The sequence below is a fragment of the Protomyctophum bolini genome (genome assembly GCF_963924005.1).
Source record: "Protomyctophum bolini genome assembly, chromosome: 3".
Taxonomy (NCBI): domain Eukaryota; kingdom Metazoa; phylum Chordata; class Actinopteri; order Myctophiformes; family Myctophidae; genus Protomyctophum; species Protomyctophum bolini.
Genome location: NC_137864.1, coordinates 10,175,910 through 10,200,207, shown reverse-complemented (window position 1 = coordinate 10,200,207; position 24,298 = coordinate 10,175,910). Strand labels below are relative to the sequence as shown.

The window sequence follows — 24,298 nt, the reverse complement described above, 5'->3', positions numbered from 1 at the left end:
AAACCTACTTCTCGCAGGATGGAAAATAGCCAAGCTACTTGCTATTCTTGAACATTTTTGAATAAAACACAAATACAATAACAATAATGATGTACCCAAAATAGGCGCGCCAGGTTGAATGTGGTAAAGTGTAAAGTTACAGTACTGGACAATGATGTTACATGTGGGAGTTAGCTATGATAAAGTTACAGAATAACACTGTAGATTCTGTATGACAAGTTGGACTGACATCACACTGAGAACGTACAGCTTGATGAAAGCAAGTTATAATTGTGTGCACCATGTTTAAAATGTTGCACTACCTCCAAACAAGAACTTATTCATGATCTTTGGCGTGACCCCAGTGTGTGGCCTCCGCCCGGACACCAGGTTGGGAAACAAATCCATTAGGACCTGAATCCAGTAGGATCTACTGGATCTGTGTGACATGACAACAGATGTAGAGGTCAAATGAGCCTGCTGTGGGGAGCCACAAAGGGCAGATGTACACAGACCACACACAAACCTGCGTTCACCCGCCCGCCCACACTCACACACCTTCCAAACCTCTTTGTTTGGTTGGCTCATCTCCGGTCTATATACCATTCCTCCACTCCAGCCCCAAATGACAGCCCCCCCCCATATCCCTTTCCCCTGTGGCTATCCATCAGCTGCTCTGACAAGGAGCATGTGGAGCTGTGCCAAGCTGCCAGCCTCATTATGCCACCCAGGGCTGCCCTTCATCTCTATCGCGTGCGTGCGTGCGTGCGTGCAACACACAGCCCTCTGCCCAAGCAGTGTGGTGAGGGTCAGAAGGTCAGCTGGCCAGGGGCAGGGATTAAGCTAATGCATGTGATGGAGGAGACCACAAGGGACCTTTTCACAGCAGAGTATGAACATTCACATATTATGTGAATGTTGTCAGGACTTGGCTATGTGGCCATCTTCTCTCTAGGAGGGAGTCAAGAGTCCTGGAACATGCTTTTCCTAGCCAAAAAAAACAAAACTTTTCAGGAAAGGACAGAAATACACATATTGTATTACATACATGACATTTTGAAATGGCACTAAGGCAGTACCACAATTGTTATAATTTTGCCATTTTTCATTCATCTATGGAGTCGACATCACTAGTCTAGACCAGGGGTTCTCAACGTTTTTGGGTGGGGACAGCCGGAAATGCTTAATAATAACCTTAACAATAGAGAAAATACATCATAAATAAATACTGAAACCAGATAATTAAGGAAAGTTTATGCATGTACTGTCTATGCGTACTATGTAAACTCTTAATTTCCTTTTTTATTTCATTATTTATTTTTATTTATTTTTAATAATCTGGAGACCCCTCGAAATAATTTGGCGACTGTACAGTATTGCACTCTTTTTTTTTATGATCCACTCTAGTGTAATCATTGTAGTGTAACTCTGTCGCGTCACGACACATACCCGACTAGTCTATGCATGAATGTCGTTGCACAACATAGCATTAGCATATATCAGTGTACCACACTGTACCATCATCCTCCCCATAGCGGCTTCCACCTGTTTCCTTCAGGTGTTTGAGCAATACCAGTGGTCACATGTTAATACAAAGACGTACGCCACAGACGGCAAAAGTGACTGACATTGGCTATCTGAGTCAGAGCAACGAGTCCAAGTGCCAAATGCTATCGTTTCATTTAGGTGGCGCACCAGACGGTACCATTTCTACCATTATACTACACTGTAAGCATTCACAAAATAAATACTGCACCGTCAGCCTTCTGGAAAGAGTCTCTCTAGTATACACGCTCATCCTTCATTCATTTCACAACAAACTTGCCTTTTAACCTAGATCCATAAATCAGACTCTTCTTGTGCCGTACGATGCCAGCCATTATGTAACACACTCTGGTTTGTCAAGCTGTGGAATCTCTCTTTTAGAGCCGTGCTGACATGCCAACTAACATAGCCGTGTGTACGAAACATTGTCCCGCAGGGCAATGAAATCAAACGGACTGCATTCTACAGTACCACTAACTACCGCCATGGTACCCCGTGACCCAAACATAAACACAGAGGCTTTGGTGTCTAATGGAGATGTTGCTAGGGTCTTTCAACAGGCCTTCGTGGAGTAAATTGTATCTCTGTGTGCGGCAAAGGAACATACTGTAGTCGCTCAATAGGTTATGTCACTCAGGGATCTGAAAGTACTGTGTACCATGTGTATTGGAATACTGGAGAACTCGGGTCGCCGACTCTTCTTCATCTTTGCCGAGATTTCTTCCCGTTTCGGCGACTCTTCGTCACTTTCCGGTCCGAGTTCTGTCTGAGAACTCGGACGGAAAGTGACGAAGAGTCGCCGAAACGGGAAGAAATCTCGGCACTGGAGCGCGCATCTAGCTACTGACTAATGATCATGCACGCTGATCAGACAGCAGATCAATAATAGCATGCAAAAGCATTCAGCTTTCACAAGTGTGCCCATATAGAGAAGGAAAATAATTAAGAATTCGGTGGCATTTCTTTCACATTGCAAAAGAGCAATTTTTGCTCTTTGTCCTAGATAGAAATGTGATGATTTTTGTATAGTTGTGGATTAACAAATTATAAAGCACAGGGCCTCGCATTTTTCAATGAATAGCTAGCCCAGTGTTTTGATATGTCCAGGTGTGCCGCCTGATTTGTCAGAAAGTAGCCTAACACTAAGTTAGTGTTACTTTCTGTCAAAATCCTACTGGGCTGCAGGCTTCCTATTGTTGCGTTGTCACATGTCTAACCGTCTAACCATTAGACGTGCGATAACAACAACACGGAACAATAGACTCTAACGACCCTCGGCCATTGAAATGTTAATGCTTAGACGCTAACACTGAGGAGCTAAAGTAAACGTGACGAATGTCACGTTGTTGTGATGAAACATAATGTGCCACGAAAAATAGCTGTCCAAAATAGCTGTCCATAGATGTCCAAACATGATCGCCTCGTTCGGCCAGAAAAGGAAAGCATAAATCACAAGCAATGATCCTGTGGTGATCACAAGGATCGAAACGTCTGCTCTCTGCATTGACAACTTGTAAACTGACAGCGGAGCATATTGGTCCCAACTTTTGACCCAATACACCATCTAGTGGCTGAACGACGGAAGACATAAAGGCATCATCATTGTTAGCGTTGCTTAGCATACCAAGTGATGATCAATTGCATTCGAGGCTGCGGGCTATATAATTTTGCATATTTGCATCTCGTTAGTTAGCCTATTCTGTACTGTTGTAGTAGGCTAGACATTTACATAGGCCTAATTTATCTGCCACTGCACTGTTTTATACAGTATCACAACAACGTCACGTTTACTTTAGCTCCTCAGCAGTGTTAGCGTCTGTTTGTTTACTTTAGCTCCTCGGTGTTAGCGTCTGTTTTGGTTGTGTTGCTTTGTGCTGCTGAAAACCCCGAATATTCTCCCCGAAACGTGGAGAATATTCGGCAGAATGTGGAGAAGATTCGCCGCGCGACGACTCTTCTTCAGATTCTGCCGAATATTCTCCACGGTTTGCCGACTTGTCTTGAGAAGTCGGCAAAAAGGGTAAATCCGCCGAGTATTCTTGTTACCGTGTATTGTGTGTGTGCGTCTGTGTGTGCGTGTACGTGTGCGTGTGTGCGACTGTGCTGACTGGTTCTCTCAGCATGCAGTAACACTTGAGGGACAAGTATGTATGTTAACGGGTGTGCAAACACATTTTTCACATGGTAGTGTTTAAACAGTAAATTTGAATTTACCGTTTGTGAATAGACTTTTTCGAACTTGGCAAGATTAACATTCTCGATGGATTTCCTGTTGCACTGTTTGCTAATATCAAAACAAACAGAATATTAGCACTCAGAGATCAATAGCCTTTAATATATTAAGGGTAACAACTAATGGCTTTTAGCTGAAGCACTTTCGTTGTAGCCCTCAATAAATAGAAGACTATTGATCCGTGAGAGCATGGGGTTCCATTTGTTTTGATACTTGTCACAACCCTGTGCACCCAATACAGTCATTACAGTCATTACAGTGTCATGATGCAAAGCTTTTCACCAGTGTTTGCCAATATCCCCAGCAACACAATGTTATAGGATATATGCATGTAAGTGGGTGAGTGGGTGAGTGAGTGAGTGACAAGACAGACAGACTGAATGTCTCCAACTCAGTGGTTCCCCAAACTTTTTGACCTAAGACCCAAAAGAGAAATTTGAGGTTTGCCTGGGACCCAAACTGGTCGCGTCGTGACCTTGTTACCTGCTATTTTCACAACGTTTTTTTTATGTATTTATAGAAATGATTTGGTTTTAGGAAATACTTGGAATGTTGGAATTGTTTTTAATTGCCAAAAAGATGTGATTTATTGTATGTAAAATGTAACCGCAACGCTCCGACACAACAACAACAACAAACGCTCCGACCCAACTGTTTGGGAAACGGTTGTCCAACTCACCCACAACCATGATGTTGAGCTCAAAGCCCTGCTTCATGGCCTTCCTCCTCATCTGCTCCAGGATGGCGTCGATGCCCACGTAGCTGAAGTCAGTGCCTGCATGGTGCTTGTCCCCTTTACCCTGCGGGTGGGGGTGGAGGGGCTTGACTGACTCGGACATGTTGCTGTGGCTCGGATTGACCTCTGACCCTGATGGAAGGGAGAGACAGAAGAAAGAAAGAGTCTTGCCATTAGATCGAGTCAATTAATCATAGATCTAAGTAAAAAATATATATATACACATTCTACATGTTTGTTTTGTTGTTTACAGGCAGGCTGTACAGCAGTAAATTCTACTGTTTAGTGTCTGCTCGTAGTGTTGCCAGACGGTTTGCCTCTAGCAATTTTAAAATGCTTCCGTGACTTCCGTCATACAGATTGGAGAACGGAATGTCTGATCATGAGCAAGCAAAAAAGCGGAAGTAAAAATCTAAATCATCAAAGGTGTAGTTCATTCGGAGATAGTGGAAACGTTGGCTGGCTACGTCGAGACTACTCTGAAACCAGACACACCAGACTACAAAATGGCATTTAATGAGTACCTACCTGTCTTTTATGCAAGACAGCATGGAACACACACACACCATACATGGGGATCTCAAGTTTCCAGGCCCAGCACGGCTCAGAGACACCCCACAACGCACTAAAACTAACCTATAAATCAAACAGGAAAGTGAACACATCCGCTCCCTAACCTCACATAAATTCTAACCTGCATCCATCTTGTCGTGGCTGCATGTCCCACAACAGGGCATTAAAACATGTTAGCACATACACACGTGTGTGCTAAAACATGTGGATGTACGTATGATTCAGTGATTCACCATAATTGGAAAACCACAAACGTGAACTGAGCGTGTACAGCTGTAGAGTTTGAGGAGGACCTCACACTCAGAGAAACGTGTTGGTACGAAAAACATGTTGAAACAGTTACTACTACTTTAACGTGACAGTTTATAGTCACCATTTACAAATCATGTCTTACCTCAGTTGAGAGCTGGCTTTGCACAAAAAAAAGAGACTTAAATGTGAAATAAAATAAAAACAACACACACAAGGACTGAGGACAAGCAAACCGAAGACGCACCCTACTCAACTGCCTGTCAGCGAGGTGCTAATGCGTAGTTGAAGTCTCACATGAGACCGTTCTCTTTCTTTCCCTCTCTCACACTCACACACACTCACACACACAGAACTTGCTGTAGGGGGAGACAGTGTTTTCCACCCGTGGCATAATGGTATCCTCTCTGCATGAGCTGTTCTAGCAAAGAAACTCTAAACCACAGACAAATATAAACTAACCTTGCCTCGTGCGTGCGTGCGTGCGTGCGTGCGTGCGTGCGTGCACACACGTACACGTACACATACACGTGAACGTGCGATCTTAAGCTGAAGATGTGCAACTCGGCTTCAATCTTTTGAATAAAGTTGAAGTCATCTGGCTTTGTCTGGATAGATATTAGCAAATATGGAAAAGAGCTCCCCAAACAAAATATTTAACCTAATTTCCAGGCCTATGTAGCAATTAATCATTCAGCTGCAATCCTGCAATATTGCGCCTCTTACTACAGCCAGCATGCAATGACAGGCAGTGTACTGTATAAAAAAACAAAACCGGGAAGAATGATACCCAGCAAGCACGGTCAGGACCTGGACATAAATACCCTGAATAAATCAGAGAGAGTCCGATCAAGGTCATATCCACTTAAAGGAGAATTCCATGCTAGAAGGCTTTCTTACCTTTTTTTGTACATGTAGTTGTTACGTCCCCACCAAAGAGGTCCAGGTGTTATTTTGTTCAAAAACTCCTTATTTGAAATGTATTAAAGTCAGTGAAACCGTTGCCATTTTGCCAACGTATCTACATTTATATGGGCAAAATGTCAATATTTTCTTTATAAAATAATCATTTTAGCAGCTACACTACTCATTTTTCTTAAGTAGGAAACTTCCCGTAAGAAAAGCCCCACCTCCCCACCCCAAGGCTTTAGGTCACTTTGTCATGTGAAAATGTCTTATAACATACTGTAGACCTCCACCCACTGAGGGAGCTGTAATTTCGGGGCCTGTCTTTAGCACCTTCCTAGGACACGCACGGACGCACACACGCACAGGAGTTGGGTGTGACATGATAAAATGGGGAATAGTATTCGGATGTACGGATATACGGATGTTTATTGTAATTTGCAACATGTTGCAGGGTATTCCCGGAATACCCTGCAACATGTTGCAAATTACAATAAACATCCGTTTAGTTTTTAAAATGTAAAAAGCTCTTTTTCATTTTAACACCTCCGCCACACCACGGAGGGCCATGTACATTTTTAATAGGGATGTGAAAATCCCGAGAGCATCTGTATTTTCACCTGATAGTTGCCCAACAAAAACCCACAAGATCAGATATCAGACCAAAAAAAAGTTTACAAATGTATGTGATCCATAGACAAAGCAAACCTTAAACGTCAAACGTTCAACTTTAAGCGACATGCCATAAAGAGATCAAGTAACATTATACGTCCCATGAACATGTAGCATGGGGTGGAGGTGGAGGGGACCAAATCAAATGTCCAAAGTGGATGGTAATTCATTAATTAACCCTGCTGTCTTTATTTTGGTCAAATAAAAATGTCAAACCGTTTTAAAGGCCAGTCCACACCAATGCAACTCTGTGCAACTGCCATTGGCCATGACTGGGGATGCAGTACAGTAATTGCAAGTATATATGATGGACTGGCCTTTAGGTTATTATTTCGCTATTTGTAGTACTGTACAACTAAGTAGACAGTTAAGTTAATCAAAAACAGTGCAACACAAACTTTGACATTTTGAAATGACCAGAGCAAAACCACATGCAATGAATACACATCTACGACAGTACTTCTAACACTCACAACTCTCTAGTGCTACTAATACTACGTGAGTGCACATACCTCAAGGCATAATGGCCACCTCTAGATGAATGAGCTTTAATATGTGAACTCAATGCCCCCCGGAACTTCTCCACGGAGCCAGACAATGGGACTATATAATAAATGAAGAGGTGGTGGACCCCACCTTCCCTGGTGCCTGCAGAAGATTCACAGAATCAGTTCCCAGGCACAGACGCTGATGGTGATTAATTACAACGGTGACACCACATGTGGCTTGGCAAAAACTTCCCCAAAATCAAAGCGAATCAAACGAAACCTTCCTAAGCACCCAAGGGCCCACACCTTGTCCATCACCCAAGTCCTGGCTTTTGTTTATGCAATAATTCTATCGAGCGGAGAGGTCGAGAGCTATGATATTAAACACCATGTTTGCCATGGGTGTGATGCGAGTGAACATCCATGCACTTGGGAGACACTTCCCTGCTAAACCGTGAAACAACCCTCTTTTTATTAGAGCATTGAGCTGCAGTGAGTTATAGCCTCTTGAAAGAGACAATTCTGATTAGCTAATTCTAATGGCAAGCAGAGGATCTGTAGCAAAGCTGCCACCTGGCCGGCGTGCCAGCTCTGGGCCATCTGCTGCTTTACGTTTCTGCTAAGAATAGAAATACTCAACACAGACATACTGTACAGTACAGTATAGCACAAAGGCACAGGAACTTACGGCAATAAAATCACACACACACACACACACACAGTCCAGATGGCTACAATATTCACCAGACGTGGCCTACCCAAGCCTGAGAACCACAGTCACCATTTCCAATTGACCCGACTAAAACACTACTGTCATTACCGCTTACATCGACAATAACCAGTGATAATTCCCTCCTCGCCCTGTGTGAGCTGGCCGTGCCCCATCCTCCACAGCTGCTTTTGTTCACAGTTATTTATGAGCCTTGTGTACTCCAACGGCAGCGCTGGCATTTGCAACCACTGCAGAATCTGGAGTGTCTCTCTTTATGAGTCGGACATTAAGTCAAGCGTTACGATGTTTCACAAAGGAAGCACTAATAACCTTTGCTAGAGCGAACTACATTTCTGGATGAGCAACCTCATTAGATCATGAACAGGGCTGTATGATTCGGACCATGATTCAAGTGTTTGTGGAAAAAAAAAAAGGGAAAAAAGAAAGAAAAAGCCAAAACAGTGGAAACTAAAATGCCTTGCTGGCTCAGGGAAGAGGACAGACTAGTACAGCAACTTACAACAGGCCTGGAGACACTACACCTGACCTCATTGACACCCATGTACCCAATACACCCATGTCTACTTCAAAAATGTCAATGCAGTCCAAGTCCAATTCAGAACGGAGAGGAAGCTCAACCCTGATTTGACCTATATAAAAGGGGTTACATTTGTTCTCCTGCTATGCCACAAAAATTGGAATTACTAACAGTCATAATAATGTGAATCTTTACTCTCTTTCAAAACCGCACTAAAAGAGCATTTCCAAGTGGCTGAAATTCTAAACTGGACGCTGTAAAACGTCAAAGCCGATTGTACTGTACTTCCCTGTGCTTGTCCATGCAAACTGTTAAGTATTCAATCAATCAAAAATTGGATACGCTCAACTCTAGAGACACAAATGTATACATCAAAATGACAGAGTGTAGCAGATTTGTGAGACATGTCTTCAGTTCATTCAAATGAAATGAGAGAATTTGACCTGAGGAGTAAGCAGGTGCCTCGCTGTACCCAGAGTGAACCCCGATTGTGGAAAAACATTATACAATATTTGGCCTGACTCTCACCTTACTTCATCAACACAAACTACCCAATCAAAATAGGTTTGCTAAATCACAAACAGCTGTTATGGTGACTGAGGTTTCATTCAAATACATATGAGGAACTGAGATTTCTGTGATGGAAACAGGGATTTAAGTACTAGCAGATTTCAGAGCTCTGTTGAATAGATGCAGAATGGATGGAACCTGTCATGCAGATGTTGGTCTGAATTCCCCTCTTCCCAATGAAGTACCGTAGTAGGTACTTCAGTGCTATGAACCTGCAAATAATCGGTCATAATTTCATAATCGTGCACCCCTAGTGCAAACCTTTGTGTTCTTTGGTCTTATATATTAACAGCAAACATACAATGCTGTGTAAACCGGATTTAGCAAGGCAACGCTAATTTCCATCCACAAAACTATATGAAAATATTAGTGTTCTAGCAGTATATAATATTATAATATGATTGCCATCTAGGACAGTTTGGTTGTCCTCCCAAGTTAAATTAATCCACAGACGGACAAGAAAATGGGTTTTTCCACCAGTACGTTTTTCCACCAGTATGACAAAAGTTGCACACTGCTAGACATTTGGTTTCCTTTTTGTCAGGTACAGGAATCAGTGACACATCGTCACCTAAACTGTGCTCTCTATTCTCAGATTATACTACTGATACGGTTTATCAATGGAGACAAACAAGGAAATAAAACTGCATAAAATCGCTTCTAAGGAATTATTGAACAGTGCAAAAATGTATATTATTACAAAGCTTTCTGACACTGGGGCTGTCAGAAACCAATAATAAATAACAGATCCTTTCCAGCATGCCTCCCACATCCCATCCCACACAGTGGGAACTCCATGACAGGTCCCGTTTCCCAAAGTACAATCACTTTAACCTAATCGCTGCACATCCATAAACATACTCTCAGTCTCCAACGCACCCTGACCCCAAATTTCATATTCAATTCATGAAATGTAACACTGCGTTATGTGGAACAAGGCTTTCGTTGTTTGCTTGAGCTGAGAGAACCGCTTCTTTTGTTTTCAAAGGGTACGCTGGCTGCTTTGCAACGTTTGACAGAGCCTTCGTTTAAAAAGGAAAACGGATCCTAAAAACCAAAGAAACTCCATAACCTTCCACCCACAATCTCAATTTAACCACCATTTAGCTCTGCTTTGAATTAGATGAAAAAAGTAGGGTTTTGCATGTCATACGTTTCAGTCCAACCCAGATCCTGACAATACAAGAATGGAGAATATACCACAAATGGAAAAGAAAACAAGAGTGAAGAAGCTATACCGACAAAGAGGGAAAAAAGAGAGAGACAGAGGGAGGACAAAGAAAGAGTGAGAGAGAGAGGAGGCAGAAAGATAGATCAACACCATTATTCATGTCACTCACAACGTGTAATTAGTTCTGATGAGCCATGTCTTTTCAGTAGTGTGGTCGATGTGCATAAGAAACTGGTATGTGTGGGATTCTAGACTTCCCCGTTAGCTTTTCTTCCATTCCGCAGTCATACCCTACTACTGATCACCCCATTTTAGCCATTTAGAGGAGGCCAACTTTCACAAACTTGCTGCGGTACTGGCGCTTCACTGCAGCACCGATTCACCTCCAAGAGGGAGAATCGGTTGGAAAGTCCTGCACTGTTTTCCTGGAAGAATGTAGGACGGGGGAAACTTGTACTGTGGCTACCACTATTTTCTCTTCATATCCTCACACTACTGCATTAACAGAGGCCAAATTATATTTTCAGAAATAAGTAAATGTGTTGTGAGGACGAACAGCTTTGTATACAGCGTGGCTCTGAAAGAGGTAGCCGTCTAAAAGAGGGTCCGTGTGTCCATCTGTTTGTGGACAGCGACAGGTACAAGAATACAGCACACTACACACAGATAACTATTTGTGAAATGTATAGACAGAGTTGGATTTGTAATGACTATTGATAGGCATTAGGCAATGATTGGATTAGACTCGCTATAAAATACAGATAAGGAATACTCCAGTTGCAGTATCCTCTGGCAAATGATACGAGCACCACTTTGCGTGCTTACATCTGTATATTTACATTTGCCCCCAAACATTTTCTGAGCAACATTTCAAACTACCTAAAGCAATTTAAATGACCTTTATTCATTAGCTAAATGTTTGTATTCCTAATAAAAACACCACATGATAGACATCATATCATCATATCATCATATCATATCAAATATCAAGACATCATATCATATCAAATAATAGTATGACATGACAAAAGCTCCTATACCACACCACAGCAATGAACGATACAACTTGTATCACTGCCTGATACCTTTAAGATTTCATATCTTTCATATCAAAACTTTTCATTGAAGAAATCATGTTTCCACTCCATGTCAACCTTCATTTTGCCTCTCTCTGAACATAAAGCTACTGAATAACATGCCCAAAGCCGTGGGGCTGCTCCACTGGGGGTTTCTGAGCTATGGGAGAAGGAGCCCTCACATCTGTTCTTCCGTTCTCACCACATCGTAACTGACAGCTCTTAAACGCCGTCTGCGTTTCTTGAAAGGCACACTTCCCATGAGGTGAAATCCCCGAATCCCTAACCTGGAGACGTCGAACTGACAATGCTCGTTTTTTTTTAAACTTCCTCTGCTCTCATTTCCCATGCGAGTCAGTTGTGTTTTGGTTGTGAGTGCGTGTACAGCACAGCCTGATGTCTACTTGGTTCCATGGTGGTGTGTTGCACATCGAAAATAGATGATGATCTATGAACTCACACAGCTTATTAGATACTTTCTGTGTGTGATAAGTTGCACAACAAACTACAGTATAAATCAGGCATATTTGTACAGTGTCACGTCTGCCCGTATCCCTCTCTCGCTCTCTTCTCAAGTCTCCCTCTCTCGCTCCCTCTCTGTTCACAGCAGGTGGTCTTTCCATTGACTCTCTGAGGAGGAAGCAATCGTTAAATTTTATGCCCACTGCTGTCTGCAAGAGATAGATGGAGGATGCAGAGAAAAGAATCGACTGACAGACATACAGTGTGAGGGCATTACCTTCAGCTAATGGATCTACTAGTAGCCATGTGCACAATATAATATCACCTCAAACTTTATGGGGCAGTTTTATGGATGCAGCAGCACTTTTTAAAACGCTCCCTCCTCAGCCAGCGGCCTAAATTAATAACTAAACTAAAGTTATGCTCTTGTCTTCATGGGCCCTGGTCAAAACATTTATAATATTACTCTTTTGCATCCTTAAATGACCTCTCAGATATTTTCCTTAAACAGGAAGACAAGACCGAGCATGAAGACTTTCATTTACAGTGATCTGAATACCAGTCAAGACTCATGACCTGTAACTTCATTGTGCAGCAGGTTTGAAGCTGACATCCAGACATCTTCAAACCTCTTTGTGCCTCTAATACATGTACCGTACTACTTTACAAAATGTCAGGTCTGTGCACACTTCCAAACGTGTGTGCCTATTTGTTTTTACATGCCATTATAGCAGATTTGTGAAATAATTTTGTTAACCCATTAAAAAGGTGAAAACCCCCCTGGTCCACCCCGGTAACAAGATGTGCAAATTCATGCACTACAGTGGGGGGGACAGGCACCAGGCCAACAGCACACACACCAAGGCCCGCCCCCGCTCGATCATGATTGGCGGAAGGACCCTCTCTATCCTGATTGGATGAAGACTGGTCCACCTAGCCAAAAATGAAACCTACGGTTCTTTTTACCCCCAGCCGGTTAACTGGGGACAGGGAGGAACTTCCTTATATGGGCAGCACACTATAGTAGGGAGGATTATCACAACAAAACAAAAAAAGTGATATTTGAATTCAGTTTTTTGTGTTGTTTTATAGTTTTGTGTTGGCCATTAAAAATGTATATAGATATACAAGATCACAGCGCATCACTTCGTGCCGTGCAGCAAGCTTGTACATCTGCTTTTTTGGAACTTTTTTGAAAAAGCTTTTTTGGAACATTTTTGAAAAAGCTTTAAAGAGTGAGAACTACTCATTTAGAAGGCATTGTAGAATCGGCCTCAGGTCTTAATGGGTTAAATTGGGGAGAAAATAATCATTTTAAAATTAAATAGGGCTTAAGTGGTTAAAGGTAGCACAGGCCACTGACATCGTATAAGAATGTGGAATATTTGCAGTAAGCAGTTTCAGGGTGATAGAGGTTGACAGGAGTAGGAGTAGTAGAGAGGATGATGGCTTGGGGCTGTCATGTCCAACCAAGAGGAAATCCCTCTCAATCAGTCTCTCCCATCCAGCACTTTGAAACCAAAGGAACTTGCAGAGCAAAAAGCCTGACTCGTCTCTCAACAATTCTCTGCTTTGTAGTTTGTGAAGTTGATGACGACTGACGAGTACAGCTGACAGATGGCAAGACACTGAAGACAGACAGACACGCACGGACACACGAACAAACGCACACAAGCACACACACAAAAACGGCACTTCAGAAGAAGAATGAAGAATGCTACTGGCCAAGTCAATCTTTCAGAAGTGTCACTGGTGTTGGCCCTCCAAGAATGTGACCCCTGTCCTTATGTGGTGCAAAGCAGATGGTGTTGTCCACTGTTGAAATACAGCCTTCCACACAGAAAACGTCTGGTAACACAGATAATGACCCGTCCCAAAACACACCTTAAAAAAAGACAGTGACAAGAGTTGAGAGCTGTACATGTCGACAGGGCAGTAGAGGGATGAATACAGCTTCGGACAGGGGTCAATTCTACCAAAGTGACAGCCGAGTGCAGTAACTTACTACTACTTATAGTTAGTAAAATCCTGATTCCTGAATGCCAATTTAACTGAGAGAACATGCATTCCTAGAGTTCAGAGTCAGGACAGTGAACACAGTAAAGGTTTTAAAGGTACACTTTGCAGATTATCAACCGAAATTCCATTGTTCTGTGAGAAGATAAATAATAGTGTGGCCAAAACCCCCTATACTGTGTATTTCTCATAGAGCTGCATTATATCTGAGGGAACAGAATCCACAGCCACTCATTTCAATGAAACTTGCTCACTCAGCGCATACTACCCTCCTTCTGTGTTTGGGCCCAATGGTTTGAAACGAGCACCTGACACTTTTTGTGTTATCCTTTTAGCATAACTTTTGAATGTACTACCTGTACCGTTAACAATCTTGTTAAAAATGTATTCAACCAATCAATGATGATAGCATGGGTCGATTTATGCATCCATGTCACAAACTACCTCCACGCGCAAGCCCATTTGGTTCCGTTTGTACAGACTGGGTTAAATTAACACCGAGGACAGAATGGTCGAGATCGAAATGTCAGCTTTGGCAACACTGAGAAAGTGAGGCAGTGGAGCGAGCGATGCTTGTGTCAACCGTGGATGCATTATTGTGGTGCGAAGCGCCAGCTGCTTTGGGCAGCCTGCAGTACCGTAGGCCAAGCTCCCACAGCCATAACTCACACAGTACACTGAGAAACAGGGGAAGGGAGACTAGGAGGGTCTAGCCACAGGCCTCTCCACACAGCTGCAGTATGGGGAACTGGTATAGGGCAATGGACAAACTGTAAATCACACAACCACCAAACTATGAACCGAAGCAAAGCAGGGAGAAAGGAGTCAGCTATAGATTAAATATGTCAGCACCCCGCCGAACACCGTAACAGCAAATAGCAAAATCTACCGCTCTCACAAGAGGGAATCCCTGCTTTCCAGGGAAGACCCTTATGAGGTTAAGGTCCTATTATATACCTTGACACCAAGGTATGTATCATTGTCTGGAAGAGCAGGGAGACCTAATAATAATACCAATGCAGATATATTATTTATATTGTATTAACATGCTCTACCATACATATTGGTTAAATAACATTCATTGAAATACTGCAGCTTTAACCATTTACAGGTACATTTTTACTTCCTCAGAGTCAAATTAACAATCAGAATTTTGCACTACTATTGTGTTTAACCCACTCTGGTGTTCCAACCCTTCTGGACGGGAACCCCTCTTGGGGTTCTGTACAGGATGTACAGTATTCAAATTATTATTTTTGCCTATTAATATAAGTTTTTCAGAAAACTTAGGTAGAAGGCGTTTTTAGAATGGACTTCAGTAAAAGGTTTCCACTGTTCAGAGCTAAAGTAAGCTAGGTGGTTTAGAGGTGGTTCATTTCCTATCAAGACATGCGATTAGCTGCATATAAAACGCGTCTCTAATTATGTCTTTGTTATTTTCGTTTGTAATTTTTCTTTTAACACATTTTTAGGGTTTGGAAATGTAGCAATTAACAATCATTCTTAAGAGGCCAAAAAAACCCACAGGAGACAAATTAGTATTCGTTTTGGAAGTCTTAATGGGGGAGTGAAGGAGAGAGAGAAAAAGGCTTGCAGATGTTCGGAAATGTCATCAAACTATTGTTCATAAGCTGTCCTTTCAGATGGGCAGCGTGTGATGCAGACGTTGTCGTCTGGACCAACGAAGGTCTGCTCCAGGTCATGAGGTGTGTGACAACGCAATCCAGGTCAGTAGTGGGCATGTGCATGAAACGAGCACGCGTGCGACAATTTCACGGGTCCGCCACCACATAAATACGCTTGCGTTGTCGCCCACCAACTTCTCTGCACGTACAAAATAAACGCAGGCCCTTCATTGAAAATGAATTGCTGCGCATTAAAGGGATACTTCAGAACGCTTTCTTGGGGTCTTTGTGTGTGGCTTTAAATATTTTAGACTTTAGCAGTGTTCTTGATGTCACAGACTCACTTCCTTCCTGGACTACAATCCCCATAATGCTTTGGTGCACTGCTCCTCCTTGTGGATAGGGCTGTTTTACCGAGACAACATGTAGTCCAGGAAGGAAGTGAGACCAGTGTCTGTGACATCATGGACACTGCTAAAATCTAAAATATCTAAAACCACATTACACACACAAAGACCCCAATGTGTTCTAAATCTTCTAAACGTCATTAACATATATATTTGATGCAAAAAGGGTGAAGTGTCCCTTTAAGCGCTACCCATCTGAAAGGACCTATATTCTGTGTGGTCAGTGCAGAAATGCCTGTGACCAAAAGGTGTTGCTTTACAAGAGAAATTACACACTATACGCTATCCAGGCCTATAATACAGACCTGTCTATCCCCTGTGTGAACCTAAACATAGTGGGAGTGTTTATCAAATAAATACACTTATGTTTAACCACGTTCATCCTGGCATCCCTATTTTGGGCTTGTCAGGTAAAAACATTTCCAAAATGCCATTGTACGACAAAGTAAAAATTGGAGCTGAAGTTGTTAATTGTCAAATCAAGTGTGTATCCGCTTGTGATCCTCATACAATGCACATACGAGAGTCATTGCCAGTGTTCAAACATATTCCTTTGGCATCACTTTGCAGGTTACAATACAAGTCAAGCTTGCAAAGTGGACGCAGCCAAACGGTTCTAAACGTCAATGAACCGCGTGTGCCGTTTGTGAAACACAAGCCAGAGATGCAATTCTCCAAGTATTCCATCAACACACCGGAGTCAAAACACAGTGTGACAGATGAACTCAGAAGCCCTCTGCATGGTGGTGGACACTGCAGAATGGAAGGTTGCCACAGGCAGCCGTGGCCAACCCCTCTCATCCCATTGCCCAGGAGGCTCTCCTGTCAGCACGACCACAACAACCTGTCTGTCACCTCGGACAGGACGGACAGGAAATGACACGTCTGCTTTTCTCCCCTCCTCCCCCCTTCGGCTGCCTGTGACATACATGTAGATGTAGTGAACATCCCTCTGTTTTCAGCTATAGCTACTGTATATATATATATATATATATATATATATATATATATATATATATATATATATGTATATGCACACAAACACATAAAGTAATGTATTAAATACTTCCAACTCATGGATAATTATACCAGTGGTTCTCAACCTGCGATCCCCCAGGGGGGTCCCCACGTGATTTCGGGGGGTGCCCAGATGACAGTAAAGTGACTAAAGTGAACTTTTAAGACCCTTTTAATACCTAAAGAAAATAAACAAAAATAAATAAGACATCAAAAGTAATCACACTATACTATAAAAACGGGTCAAACATTGACCAAATTGTCGATGCAAGGCTTGTAGATGACCTAGTTTCACAATATTGGAACTGTGTCAAACTAAATGTAATGCTTAAAGTTTTACAGTTCGAATATGGTTGTTTCAGGGGTATTACAGCCAGAAAAGGTTGAGAACCACTGAATTATCCAATCGATTTGAGGAACAGCCAGGGTGGGCACGTGCCTGCCACCCAGGTTAGAGGCATCGATCTACCTCACTATGTTGAGGTCCAGTTCAGCCTGGGACACAGAAGTACATGATGGGAAAAAAAGGTGTGTGCGCGCGCACGTGCGTGCGTGTGTGTGTGTGTGTCTCCTAAGCTGAGAATGTCTTAATATTGTAACAACCCTTGCAAAGGGAGCTAGTTCTCTTGGCGTGGCTTGTTGCCTGCCTGGTCTACCGAGTTGGAGATCAGGGATCGATTCTAGCTCAGGGTGCTAAACGTTACAATATTCTATTTGCAGACATGATGAGCAACGTAAAGCTCTTTTTACAAGTCTTGAGAAAATAGTCAATGCCATTGATTTTAAGACTACTTCTGTGATGCACCTATATTGAAGCTGAATTTAATAACAGTCTTCTACTGTGCATTGTAGCAATTCAAATGCAGTTTATCTCTTGTGGTTTAACAATTCTAATGAAGTGTTTATCAGCATTGATAATAAGGAAGAAGCTAATTCCATAAGCACTGTGTAAACAATGGCTGATTCAGTTTTAACTCTCCCCTACTGTGAAGCAATATTGTAATAAAGGTTATTGTAAACCAAATACATAATTAACAGTGAAGCATTCTGTGGTAAGCAGACCACAAGATGACACATGCATATTAGAATCAAAGTGGAATAAGCATTGGCCTACTAAAAATGAATCATTTTCCCTTTCTTTGCTAATGGTATCATTTCATTATCGCCTTTGGTAGGGCGTTTTATCATGTGGGTTTAGAATTGGGTGCCTATACTATAGTCCAAGTGCATCTCTTCAAACAGCAAATAGGCTCATATAAAGATACAAAATGTGTTTGGTCACTGTCCAAAGGCAACAACACAAGCAGGACATCAAGACATATCTGAGGAAGACTTGTGTGATGATGATGATGACGACGACTCGACTCTAGCCAATGATGCTGGTTGGAAAATTATGGAGTGAAGCAAATATCAACCACTTAAGCTTATTTTATAGTTCAGCTATTCAAAAAAAGCCAAAGGGTTAATTAAACCAACTGCCCTCAAAGATCATATGACTAGAACACATGGAAGATGTGTGATATGATACCAATGCGAAGCTGCCCTACAGGCACAGCATTCAACATAAGAAAACTAGGTGGATGAAACAAACAGACTTCATGTTCGGTGAAAGCAACTGAAAGAAGAAAGCAGATGGAGAACGTATTAATCATGCCCCACTGACAATCAGCAATCCCACACAGGAAATCTGGCCACATGCTTCAACTGACCTTGGACTTGGCCACAATGCTCAGATGCTGGAGGATGATTGCCAAAATTAAATAATGTTAAAAATGCTTTGGCATGATAAACGCCTGGCTATAGCCTGCACGCTGCAAATGGATCAATGTCAAGGCGGAAAACTCTCCCTGATCCGAGCACAGGGCAGGCTGAAAGAAGGAAAAGGCAAGGCCAGGAGGAGACACATGTACTTGGGATTATTCTCTGATTGGTCAACACGCTCCAAAATTGATTATACTTGCATGAAGTGGAGCTGAGGACACAATGGAAAAACAGGAGAGAGAGAAAAGATGTGGGGTGTGGGGAGGCGGAGGAGGGAGTGAAGGAGGAGTGAAAGAGAGAGAGAGTGAGGGGGGGGTGAGCTGACCCCCCAAAAATCTCTCAGACAGCTGAACAATGGAACTGGAGACAGCAAGGAGAGAAGAAGAGGGGAGAAGGGTGGGGGGAAGAGGGGAGGCGTGGGGGGAGAGAACGAGTACAAGAGAAGTGTTCAGAAGTGTTCAGAACTCCTGCCAAAAAAGACTCACACTCACTCTCGTACCTCTCTCTCTCCACACACACAAGACAACTGGCAAACTAACTTTCTCGTATGGAAAACACAGCCAAAGAACAGCAATCCATCTTTCTCCCTCTTAGAGCTCACTCAGTTCAGTGAAACCAGTCATGTCTCATTGCTCGCGAGAGAGAGAGAGACTCTGAGAGAGAGAGACAAAGAAAAAGACACAGCCAAAACATGATCAGTCACACACTACAAAACATGAAAATAGACAACTCACCCAACCCTTCCCTGTTCTTCTTTTCTTTACTCTCTCTTCCTCTCTCTCACTCTCTTCCTCTCTCTCTCAATCACAGTTCCAGCTGGTGGGGCTGTGTGCTGCTGCTGGTCTAGTGGCCACGCCCACAGCCTGGGTCATGTGACTAGCCCCCCAGTGGCTAGCAGGCATTTGGCGGCCACACCCCTCATTCATAGAAAGTGAATGGAGAGCATTGTGCATGTAGCAGGCAATGACATCTATATGTACTATACTATGTATGTGCATGCAGCTAAATGAACAGAGATTGAAAGGTGTGTGTGTGTGTGTGTGTGTGTGTGTGTGTGTGTGTGTGTGTGTGTGTGTGTGTGTGTGGGTGGGGGAGATTACATTTAATCTGAAACTGAATGTGACTGACTGCATGAGAAATAATGAGAATTCATTTGTTTGCTTCCATACTGTGTGTGTATTTACACAAGAGGAAAGAGGCAATGTCCTCTGCATGGTTGTCTGTGTGTGTGTGTGCGTCACAGTGTGTGTGTGTGTGTGTGTGTGTGTGTGTGTGTGTGTGTGTGTGTCACAGTGCGTGCGTGCATGTCCATCTGCTTTCTCCCTCCAATTGCTTTGTTTCTATGTGGCACAGTGGAGGTGATTAGATTGTGTGTGTGTGTGTGTGTGTGTGTGTGTGTGTGTGTGTGTGTGTGTGTGTGTGTGTGTGTGTGTGTGTGTGTGTGTGCATGCGAGTGCGCGTGTGCGTGCGTGTTTGTTTGTGTGTGTGTGTGTGTGTGTGTGTGTGTGTGTGTGTGTGTGTGTGGACTGAAGTACTGGTCATCACTACCCTTCCCTTAATACAATTTCCTCTCCCTCCCTCTCCCTCTCTCTCTCTGCCAACAGCAGAAGGTGGACTGTCACCACTGTCTGAGTTCAAAACATAACGTTGTGTTTATGATGTCAACACATTTACATAAACAGAGTGGGCTCAAAAACTGGAACTGGAAATAGCAGAACCTCAAGATCACTATTGTGTTGGGTCGCAGCGCATGGTGCAGTCCTCACTAGGATATTAGGATGTTCTTTATTGATTACACTAACCACTTTAAGCCCTTATACTTCATCGTACAACACGTATAGCCAAAATAACCGATCTAAAGGCTCGCAATGTGTTGCATTGCAATGTGTCGCCAGGTACAAAAACAGGAACAGCGTCTAACTCTAAATGAATGAATGATTTTATTTAAGTGTCATGCCACCTCGTGGCCCATCCCTCATGGGATTATATGACACCTTTTCATACATAACTAGAAAAAGTGCCCCTATGGGCACAGGTCTCCACCAGGCCAGGTCAGGTTGTGGCCTCCTGGTGGCACTATAATAGGCCAATGTGAAAAGGGTGCCATTTCTTCTTACGTCTTTGATGGCAATTGGATGATTTGAGGCATTTTGTTATATTCCTCAGCCTAGTAGGAAAGGGCCAATCCTGCAAACTTTGAAAGCCAATGTTAGCCAATAAGGATGTAATCTGAAATATCGGACAGATCCGTCTTGAGCACATAGAGATACTAGCCTGGATCCAGCCCAAAGATCCCGCCCACTCTCTGAGTGGACTGCAGAAAGCTACAGTCTGATAATCAGGCTATAGAGATACTGTGAAACGATTTACAGGATTTTTTGGACGAAATATCAAAAAATGTTTTTACAAAAGTCGGCCTCCTGGTGGCACTATAACAGGCTGTTCTGGAAAATTTGGGGCAGAGGTTCATTGTTGGCATCCAGGGAGTGTGTGTGCAAAGTTTGGCATCGACCGGGTTAACGGTGCCGAAGAGTAGCTGTACACAGACGTACGGATGGACGCACCTTCGGCCTGGTGGAGACAATTACAATATTCCAATGTACACTTTTTCATACATTGGTTACCGGTATTGCATCTATAATGTGATTAATGTGTTATGATGAAATTACCTACCTAGGTTCCATCCTGGAAACAAATCTTTCCGGTGATAAAACGGCCACCAACGTAATCAAAAAGGTCAACCAAAAAACAAGATTCCTATACAGGATCCTCGTACAAGGTTTCTTCGACTATGCATGCACCTCTTGGTACCACAGCACCTCAAACAAGTAGTAATGTACAAGTAGTGCAAATACAAAACACCAGATTTAAAGTCTGGTCTGGCACTTTAACCGACCAGGATTTGCATACTGTATACTATATAATGCAGCCAAAGTATCAATGAACAATACCAGTAGAATGGATATATCAGTTGTCATACCAGCTCACCAGTAAGTGTAAACATTAACAGCAGTTATTCTAATAATGTATATATATATATATATCACCATTTGGCTACAGGGTACATGTGTAATAAGATGTGTGTCAGTGGAGAATAGATATTCATTATTCGCTGCCTGTATGTTTTCCCCGAACAGCATACTGACATGTTTTCATAACATTCAGCACAAATGCTTCCTTCCTGTTAAAAGCTGCAGCAGAATCTAACGTTTGGCTGTGGTTTCCTTTAATTTACCTGTGTGTGTGTGTGTGTGTGTGTGTGTGTGTGTGTGTGTGTGTGTGTGTGTGTGTGTGTGTGTGTGTGTGTGTGTGTGTGTGTGTGTGTGTGTGCGCGTGCGAGCGTGCGTGCGTGCATGCGTGCGTGTGTCATTTACTACTTTTTCTCCTTGTTTCAATTTATTTTACACACTGAGAAAATGTGTATGTACTGTAGGTTTGGATATCACTGTGAAGTTTGTTTGTGAACAGGACATAATAATTTTGGATAGTAATTACTAATTACTATTGGATAGTGTTCAGTGTTACTGAAGTGTTACTCATTTTTATTTTAATGTAAAATGCATTTTCTTAGACTGTAGAGAACACTCTGCATACAATTCAAACCTACTGTATGCTGAACAGTAGATGGTTGTGACAGAATCAGCTGTTTCTTCTCCTGGGAATTAGAGATCAAATAAGACCAAGTTATTTAATTAGGCTTACTGATAAACACTCAAAACGAAATGTCTAAATGCCTTGAGATTAGACTTTAATGTTAAGTAAAGTAAATTAAATAACTTGATGTGATTTACTTTACTGTGCGCGCACACGTACTGTACATGCGTGCGTGTGTACTGGTCCATTCTCATGTACAATCTAACTAAACACTGTAAGGAGAAAGTTATTTCTGTATTTACAAAATTGTTTAAATTCCACCAGTCGTAGCAAACGTTTCCTAATAAAGTTCAGGAGACCTGTTTGGGAGCATCAGAAAGACCTGTTGACCAAGATCTCTACATGTAGGTGAAAGACCCTATACCACACTTCCTTCCTCATCCTAATCACAAACCATCATACTGAAGAAAGCAACCTTTGACAGAAAGACGAGTTTCCTTGTTCTCAGTGACAAAGCCAAAACAAGTAATCATCATGAAAGTCATCCATGTCGAATGACGAGGCTCTGAGGGAACAAACTATTGCTCTGAAGAATCGACTTGCCCTGAAAAGTCCAGAGTTTTCCTTTGCCTGTGATGAGAGGGTTGCGTTGCTTCCGGTGGAACCTTCACTAGGTTCCATCACAATCACAGCCGGGGCCAGATTGGTTACGGGAGACTAATAGCCACTAGAGACTGGCGCGCTCCACAGAGGGGGAGCTATGTGATTGGACCAGAGGTCAGGGTTGATTGGGGGGCAGGCCACCCAATCAGGGAAGAACACATATGGAGAGGATTTTAGAGAGTTACCTCGATAAGTCGACGTGCCGAGTGACTCATCGACACTGAGGGAGAAATTAGAGCAGGCCATAGGGACGAAGGAAGGACAGAATAGCAAGTAGGAGGGTGGGAGGGAGAGAGGAGAGCAGGGGCGTAGAGGGGACAAAATGGAAGGAGGTGAAGGGTAGAAGGGGTACTTGGGGAGAAACATCGGATAGGGGAGAGCATTCAAAAGAAGAGAAAGGTTCAAGCAAAAGAGGAACATCTGGTGGGGCCACGCTATATCTTCAGGGAAGACACGGGTCTGTTACTGACTTCCTGTTGTGTTTTTTTGCTGAGGCTGCTCTGCTCCCCTGTGGTGCAAATGGAGACAGCACATGTGTGACTATGTACCGAACAGACAGTGATAGAACATGGCTGAAGGTTCCATGCCGACGTGCTTTCGTCAGCTATAGCTTCCTTTACTTTCCTCCCACCTTGAATGACATCCCTAGAAATGGGACCTAAGCACTTTAACAGTATACTGTACATTGCATGTGTAGTCTGAGCTATACGCATAATAAATATCCTGTATGACACTGTATTTGTCTACATTAATTAGCTTGACCTCGTTTAGCAAAACTGCACCCCAAGGTTACAATAACCACAACAGTGTTTGCTTTTTCATCAGCACTTTGCTCCAGTTACAGGCCATACGTTGGGTAATAGCAGTCGTTAAGAAGATAAACGGCAAAGTTTGTGGTCTAACTCTTGTAGGTGTTTTTCTATGGTGTCTATTCCAAGTGTTGGAACTTAAGTCACTGAAGCTTTCCCAGCTGGACTACTTATCTCTGGCAACTATCATCAAGGACAGACATAGTGAGGGAAAGAGAGTATTGGGAGGAGAGAGAGAGAGAGAGAGAGAGACGGGGGGTGGGGGAGTGCAGAGAAAGAGAATGCTTTAGTTTAATCAATGACCCGCGTAAACTCGACTTTCTCAGCACAGCCAACACAATTTCTACTGTAAATCAACACGTTCGTCAGAATTAAACAATGCTGCAACTTATGGTACCGCTACCAAGAGCATGCTTGTGTGTTTTTCTGTGTGTGCTTGCATGCATGCTGCTTAAAAAAAAAAAAGGCAGATTCAGGAACCAGTTGTTCGGAAAAA

The 24,298-nt window shown here is 42.7% G+C and overlaps 1 protein-coding gene across 8 annotated transcripts in view; it reads right to left on the bottom strand.

The window, feature by feature from the left end:
* septin9b (septin 9b) overlaps positions 1-24,298 on the bottom strand; it is a gene marked incomplete at its 5' end in the record, with an annotated part of 70,275 nt that overhangs the window by 17,941 nt on the left and 28,036 nt on the right. For 5 of the 8 annotated variants that reach the window (XM_080760595.1, XM_080760597.1, XM_080760598.1 and 2 more), the window contains one exon: positions 4,437-4,625. In XM_080760595.1, the coding sequence (XP_080616721.1) occupies positions 4,437-4,625 (189 nt within the window). Of the gene's footprint in view, positions 1-4,436; positions 4,626-5,460; positions 5,597-18,684; positions 18,805-19,470; positions 19,545-24,298 lie in introns of those variants that run through there. The other 3 variants (XM_080760599.1, XM_080760601.1, XM_080760600.1) reach the window with 3 other exon arrangements.